At 51.9% G+C, this 7,283-nt stretch overlaps 1 protein-coding gene across 1 annotated transcript in view; it reads left to right on the forward strand.

The window, feature by feature from the left end:
* Positions 1 to 520: 520 nt before the first annotated feature.
* The window catches only part of ODAD4 (outer dynein arm docking complex subunit 4), a 19,622-nt gene continuing 12,859 nt past the window's right edge, over positions 521 to 7,283 (forward strand). The window contains 7 exon segments of the mRNA XM_073889521.1: positions 521 to 723; positions 2,432 to 2,563; positions 2,796 to 2,946; positions 3,635 to 3,696; positions 3,999 to 4,164; positions 5,489 to 5,713; positions 5,876 to 6,083. Coding sequence (XP_073745622.1) covers positions 610 to 723; positions 2,432 to 2,563; positions 2,796 to 2,946; positions 3,635 to 3,696; positions 3,999 to 4,164; positions 5,489 to 5,713; positions 5,876 to 6,083 — 1,058 coding nt within the window. The 5' untranslated portion in view covers positions 521 to 609.

Raw genomic sequence — 7,283 nt, forward strand, 5'->3', positions numbered from 1 at the left:
CAAAGTAATGTCGCAAAGGCAGGGTGTTCGAGGGAACCTAGCAGAATCTCGTTTACTTTTTTGGCAGAGGGAGTGAGGGAATGGGGAAAGCCGTCAGGAGAGGCCTCGATCAGAGCCTACCACAAGCAGGTGCTCAATAAATATGTTAAATTAAGGTCGAACCCAACGTTGTCTTCCACGAAATCCTTTGCAAATCCTCATGTCCTGAATGTGGCGGTGCACATATCCTTGCCACGTATGCCTTATCCCTATTTGGAATCCTGCCCCCAATCCTCTTCCAACATTACTGGCTGTAAATTCTGGACACCGGGCACAGCCCTCGGGAGAGAATCGACGGAACTCGCAACAACAAACACAGCCCGGCGCAGCCCCTGGGCAGGCACACACCACACGCCCGTCACGCCCTCGCCCACGCGCTGCTGGGCCGGCGCATGCGCACGCTGGCGGCGGATGTACCGCGCACTCCCGCCCCGAGGGAGCGAGGGGAGGGGCCGGAAGCAACTCTACGCTTCCTGGTTGCTAAGAGACAGGGCTTCCACAAGCCAGACCGAGGTTCTCCGGCTTCTTTTCCTCCCTTTTTCTGCTTCAGCGTCACCGAATCCGGCTACCATGTCGGACCCAGAAGCTGACAGCTTGCGAAGGACCTTTCCCTCTTACATGGCGGAGGGCGAGCGGCTGTATCTGTGCGGAGAGTTCTCTAAAGCCGCCCATAGCTTCAGCAACGTGAGTTGGGCTCTGAACCTACCAGTCACCCATCACCACTTCTGATTGCTGATAACACTGAGGTCCCCGTGGTGCCTGGAGGACCCTATTGTGTCTGTTATTCATTTGTTCCTGATGGACGCACTACTGTCAACTTCTGTCACTGCCTCGCCATTTTATACCATTTCCCACTTGCCTTGTGCTTGTTAGTAACCGTTCTCTGCATTAACAGTGACTTCTTTTTTTACTGAAATGTGATTGGCCTCTTCCCACAGAGCAGCCTTAATTTCCCATCATTGGCTGGGAAATGGGCTTGGAGGCTGCATGCCCAAGTGGTGAAATCTCAAGCACACAGTTGCTCACAGAAGATGGCCAGTAAATAACATTATTCTATATAATCTTAGTACCAATTGCTTAACCCCACCCTATGGAGATTGGGTGCTGTTTTAGGATATTAGGCACACTGCTGCTAAGTGCAGTACAACCCTATGAGGGAGGTTCTGTTATTACTCCATTTTATAGATGAGGAAACTGATATAGAAGTTTGAGTACATGGCGGAGATCACTGAACTGGCAAGAGAAGGTTTTCAAACCCAGGCACTCAGATTCCAGTGCTGAGGTGCTAACCACCATACATACTCCCTCACAAGTAAGCTAGTAGATGTTCTTTTTTTTTTTAATTTTATTTATTTATTTGACAGAGAGAGACACAGCGAGAGAGGGAACACAAGCAGGGGGAGTGGGAGAGGGAGAAGCAGGCTTCCCGCCGAGCAGGGAGCCCAGTGCAGGGCTCGATCCCAAGACCCTGGGGTCGTGACCTGAGCCGAAGGCAGACACTTAACGACTGAGCTACCCAGGCGCCCCTCTTTTCTTCTTTTAAAGAGTTATTTATCTTACTTATTTTGAGGGAGAGAGAGAGAGTGCACACGTGCATGTGGGCGGTAGAGGGGCAGAGGGAGAGGGAGGAGAGAAGCAGACTCCTGCTAAGGGCAGAGCTCTACCTGGGGCTTGATCTCTCAACCCCGAGATCATAACCTGAGCTGAAATCAAGAGGCAGACGCCTAACTGATTGAGCCACCCCGGTGCCCCTCCAATGATGATTTCAAACAGAAGAAAGGACACGGGGAGCAGGAGAAATGTTCCGTTCCCACTTTATTGCCCAAATCGCAGTTTCAGTTTTGCTAGCATTTTCATCTTGATCTCCTGAAATAGTGATTTGTTCATTTGTTCTCAATAAGCTCTGTAAAAAGAGAGAGCTAGGGGAATGGATGACTCAAGTTGCAGATGTCCTAAAACCTATTTCGTTAGCCTTCAGAATGCTTAGCCTCTGAAATGTATTTTGAGTGTTGTACAGCCATTTGAGGTTTGTGGTTGAATTTGGTATGCACTAAAAATCTTAAGCTTCTATTGCCTGAGCAGACTGGAGGAATCCCAGACATGTGGGGGAAATTCAGTATATCCACAGAATGGTATATTCACACATTTCCACCAATGGATTTCACAATAGCTAGTGATTTGACCTTGTTCGAGATGAGCTACGTGCAGCCTATAAGTGGACTGAGCAAAGATCGATGTTGTGCTGCTTTTGGTTTGAAAAGATCCAGAGACCTGTTTGCTGGCCTGAGGAGTCCCCTTGAAATGCTGGCAGGACGGTTTGGGATGCTCTTTCTGGTCAGGCTTCTACCTTGTGTTGCCTGGTGCCTGTCAACCTGGGTGGTTCTTTTCTTAGGCTCTTCACCTTCAGAATGGAGATAAGAACTGCCTGGTTGCCCGATCCAAGTGCTTCCTGAAGATGGGAGAGCTGGAGAAGTCCCTGAAGGATGCTGAGGCTTCACTCCAGAGTGACCCGACTTTCTGCAAGGTGACTCAATCTGGCTTTCACCACTGCCATTGCCTGTCGCAGCCTCTGATGAGAAGCTGAAGAACCAGCCAGACTGCCTAGGGTTTGATGCCTTTTCTCTCCCTAGGTCACTTACCTAGCTACCTGCACCTGTATCCCGACCTTGATCCTCAACCCAGGACCCTCTGCTCCACCACACCTAAGTCCTGTAAGGCCTTGTCTGCCACCTCAATTTGACTTCCTCTCATTTCAGGGAATTTTACAAAAGGCTGAGACCCTGTACACCATGGGAGACTTTGAGTTTGCCCTGGTGTTCTATCATCGAGGCTACAAGCTGCGGCCTGACCGAGAATTCAAAGTTGGAATTCAGAAAGCTCAGGAAGCCATCAACAACTCAGTGGGAAGTGAGTGACCATTGGACCTATGCCCTTATCCTAGGAGGCTCTTGGAATCCTTGGGCTTGGAGGTGCGATGAGTGAGCAGCTACCACCAGGCCTGCGGGGAGTGTCATGCTTGGATTTGGTTGCTGCTGATTTTGTTGAAAATCAGGAACTAATCTGTCTATCCAGAGGACCAGCCCCTGATCCATTGTGCTCAGCTCTGCAACTTCTGGTTCTCCTCTAAGTCAGATGCAAAGGCTATTCACATTAGGCCTGTCTTTGGCCTGGTTTCATGGGATAGAATGAGGTCCTGAGCCTAGCCTTCCCTAGTTCCTGGCTTCCTCTCTTACTGGGAATGCACCAAGGACTGGCCTTACCCATTGGCTTAGTGGCAGGGGGAGAAGGGAGGAGAGCAAGAGTTTGCCCTGTGGGTAGCAGAGTGTGGAAATGGCTGGGAATGGAGAGCTCTCCCAGTGCCAGGGACTGCCTTTGGAAATCTGGCTGCCATGGCCTTGGGATATCAGGGGCTGCCTACCTATAGGAGAGTGTTATTCCAAATATCCTGTACCATCAACCTGCTGGACTGGCTCAGAGACAGCTTTGCCATAACCTCTACCACCCCCTGCCAAAGGCAGTGATTTCTACATAAAAATATGTGATAGGTCATGCTTGAGGGCCTGGCACACCTGAGCCCCAGCCTCTTTTCTTGCAGGTCCTTCTTCAATTAAGCTAGAGAACAAAGGGGACCTCTCCTTCTTAAACAAGCAAGCTGAGGTAAGGGCCTTGGTTCTGATATCACATTCCCTCCCAAGGAAGTGCCCACATGTGCCTGAGGTCTCAGTGGCCCTCTAACCTGGGGACAGTCAGCTCCTGCCCATCATGGGCAGCCGTGGGATTCTGCCCCAGCCCCAGAGGGGTCTTGGGAATCTAGCTGTTCCCAGACCAGACACACTCCATGGTTCTTGACCCACAGAGAGGTCTTGGAGGAGATGTCTGGGATCACAGACTCTGGGGCCATGTCTGGGTACTCTGTGCTCCTTGTTGAGGCTCTATTGGGTATTGCTCCATCTTCCCAGAGTATGAAAGCCCAGCAGAAGCCTCATCCCATGAGACAACTCTTACATCACCCCAAGAGAGAGTCCAAGCGGAAGGGCTCGCTCAAGAGTGAGAAGATTGTCCGCCAGCTCCTGGGCGAGCTCTACGTGGACAAGGAGTATCTGGAGAAGCTCCTATTGGATGAAGGTTTCAGATACTTTGTTTGCAAAGGGAACTTGTGGCAAAGGAAATCTGGGACAGGTGCTGGAATACATGAGCTGGAGACAGAGCCTGTCATGCAACATTAGCCTATGGACAGGATTTCCTAGTATTCTCATTTACAGATGAGAAAACTCAAGTGCAGAAAGATTAAGTAACTTACCAAAGGTTACACATCAGTAAACAGTGACATGGCTCTTGGGTTTGAATCTAGGATGTCCAATTTCAGAACCAGTGCCCTTAGCACTATGGTACCCCTGGGAGGAAACCCTAGAGATTAGGGTTCTTTTATCACCTAGGTCCCTGGAGGAGCATCCCCTGAGCTTTCAATTTGTAGAAAGGGCAAAGGAATCCAACTGGGACATGCTAGAAGGGGAATCCTATGATACTAGTACAAGAATGTTCTGAAATATCTGGTCTAATGCCTCCTTTTATAGATAAGGAAAGAGAGACCTTGAATGGGGAGCAACTTGTCCAAGATGACAAGCAAGTTCGTGGTGAAGTCGACCCCAGAGGCCAGCCTACTAACCTCCAGTCTAACGCTCTTTCCACTATACTGTGCTGGCAGTGGCAAGAAGTAGGGCAGAGCCTGAAATGAAATGGGAGGGTGGGAGTATTGCCATTAGCTGATAAGCCTAAGCAGGATTCATCCTTGAATCAAATGCCTATTCTCCAGAACTGCCTTCCTGAGGTTATCTGCAGGACTCCCTGCAGGTCTGTGTCTCAGGAGCAGCTTCCCTGCTGGCACTTCTCTGTCTGGGGCCTGAACACTTCCCTCCAGAGGAGCTTCTGTGGAGGAAGGGGTGGCCTGAAAATTACCCCACAAGGCCTTGCAGTTTTGCTACCAGCTCTAACCTCTGGTCAGGCAGGCGGGCAAAGCTTGGGCACACTCTTCCAGCTCCCTGCTGGCCCTGGCCCACTTGGCACCTGGGGATTCCCTTGGCACTGGCAACCGGGACCAAGCTGTGCATTCACACTCAGTCTTCTCAGCAGACACAACCTGAAATCAGGGGGCCCGAGGGTTGCAGTCCTTTCAGGCAGCTATCTGCCAGTGGCCCCCTCGGCTAGTTCCTTGTATCTTTGCCATAAGAGGCCTGTGCATGAAGTTTTACACCATGGCAGTGTCTGAAAGAGGGGCTCTGGCCTCACCTGGGTCCACATAGAGCCACCCTGCTACCTATGTGCTCTTGCTTTTCCCAGCTCAAAGCAGAGCTCCCCTTAGGGGACCCCACAGCAGGAATCCCCAGCTAAGAGGAGGTGGCTCCCTTAGACGCCGGTTCTAGTCGGTTTCTCCTCACACCATTCTTCCCAGACCTGATCAAAGGCACCATCAAGCATGGCCTGACTGTGGAGGACCTCATCATGACAGGCATCAACTACCTGGACACCCGCAGTAACTTCTGGAGGCAGCAGAAGCCCATCTATGCCAGGGAGCGGGACCGGAAGCTGATGCAAGAGAAATGGCTAAGGGACCACAAGCGCCGTCCCTCACAGACGGCCCATTACATCCTCAAGAGCCTCGAGGACATCGACATGTGTGGGTGGTGTTCTCGGAAGGGCAAGGCCTTGGCCAGGTGGTGGGAGAGCACCAGAGGGGCCCGAGATTGCAGGCCTGTGGAGCGTATCTGGGGGGAGGTAGGTTCTCCCATCAGCCTGAGGAGACTGCTCCCACCTCCCTGTCCCCCATTTCCCTTCCTAGTGCTGACCAGTGGCAGTGCTGATGGCAGCCTTCAGAAAGCTGAGAAAGTGCTGAAGAAAGTGCTGGAATGGAACAAAGAGGAGGTGCCCAACAAGGACGAGCTGGTCGGAAACTTGTACAGCTGCATAGGGAATGCCCAGATTGAGCTGGGGCAGATGGTCGCAGCCCTGCAGAGCCACAGAAAGGACTTGGAGATCGCCAAGGAATAGTGAGTTCCCAGGGAAGGCTGAGCGGCTGGGGCCCATGGGCCTATGGATGAGCGGGGTGGGGGCTGCACACCAGCCTTTTTCCGGGGCTGCTGGTGGGTGAGCTCCCAGGACCGAGGCTAAGAGGCAGACCTAGACTGTCAGCTTTTTTGCCCCAAAGAGGAAGGCAGTGGCCCAAAATGCCAAAAAGCTCCCAGACGTTGGGTTCTGAGGGGATAGGTCTATTCTTAAATCATCTCAACAAGCACAGGTCAACCCCAGACCCATCAGCGGCTGCTAGCCTTGGGGACCAGATACAAGGGTCCTCTCCCTGCAGACGTAAAACAAAAAGTGACATAGCTAAGAATGGTAATTGTGGGAAGTGTCACAAAGGACATGTACAGGACACAGTGCTATGAGAATTATACTCCAGGAGTATTTCACTGGGCATTGGGCAACACAGTCTGTGGGAGGGTCCTGAGGCAGGCAGGAGGAAGCTCAAAGCCACAGAACACAGAGTATTGCTAGGGGAAGAGTGGCTAAGGGGAAGCCAGACCAAATGGCAGCAGTCAGATCAAGCAGGGCCTCAGATACTATGCTGCTGACCAAGAACATGGGCTCCGGAGTCAGACTGACCTGGCCTTCGGAACTGTACCCCGCAGCTGCTGGACTTTGGGCAAGGCACTTCACCTCTCCCAGCCAGGTCTCTTCCGTCCAGTGTGCATAACAGTAGCCCCTTCCTGAGACGGCAGAAGTGTAGAGGACAGGCCGAAGTCCAGGCAAAGATCTCAGGACAGTGCCGGGTATCCACAATAATACGAATACCGACTATCCGCTCTTCCCCAGACTCGAGGGCCCCTCTGAAAGGTACCATCACTTTTCGGGCCTCCTGCTTCTAACCATTGGAGTCCTCCAAGACTTTCTCCTGCTCACTTTCCACTTACCCTACAGTCTGAGCCTCTCCCTACCTCCCATCATCCTATTTCCACTCACAGGTCAGGTCTTGGCTCTCCCTGCCTCTAGCTGTACCCACGCATCACTTCCTGAGACCTGCGTTTTATCTAGCAGTTCTTCCGTGGCTGACACACAGGCCTTGTCCCCTTGTTGCCTGCAGGTTAAAACCACATGCCTTCACCTGGCACCTTCACCTTCAAGGCCTCCTCTGAACGCGCTTCCACACAGCCCTCCACGTCACTCCTCCGTTTGAGTCAAACTGTATTTCT

Source organism: Callorhinus ursinus, unplaced genomic scaffold, assembly GCF_003265705.2.
Source record: "Callorhinus ursinus isolate GAN/ISIS: 27379988/994484 unplaced genomic scaffold, GSC_fseal_2.0 scaffold108, whole genome shotgun sequence".
NCBI classification, from domain to species: domain Eukaryota; kingdom Metazoa; phylum Chordata; class Mammalia; order Carnivora; family Otariidae; genus Callorhinus; species Callorhinus ursinus.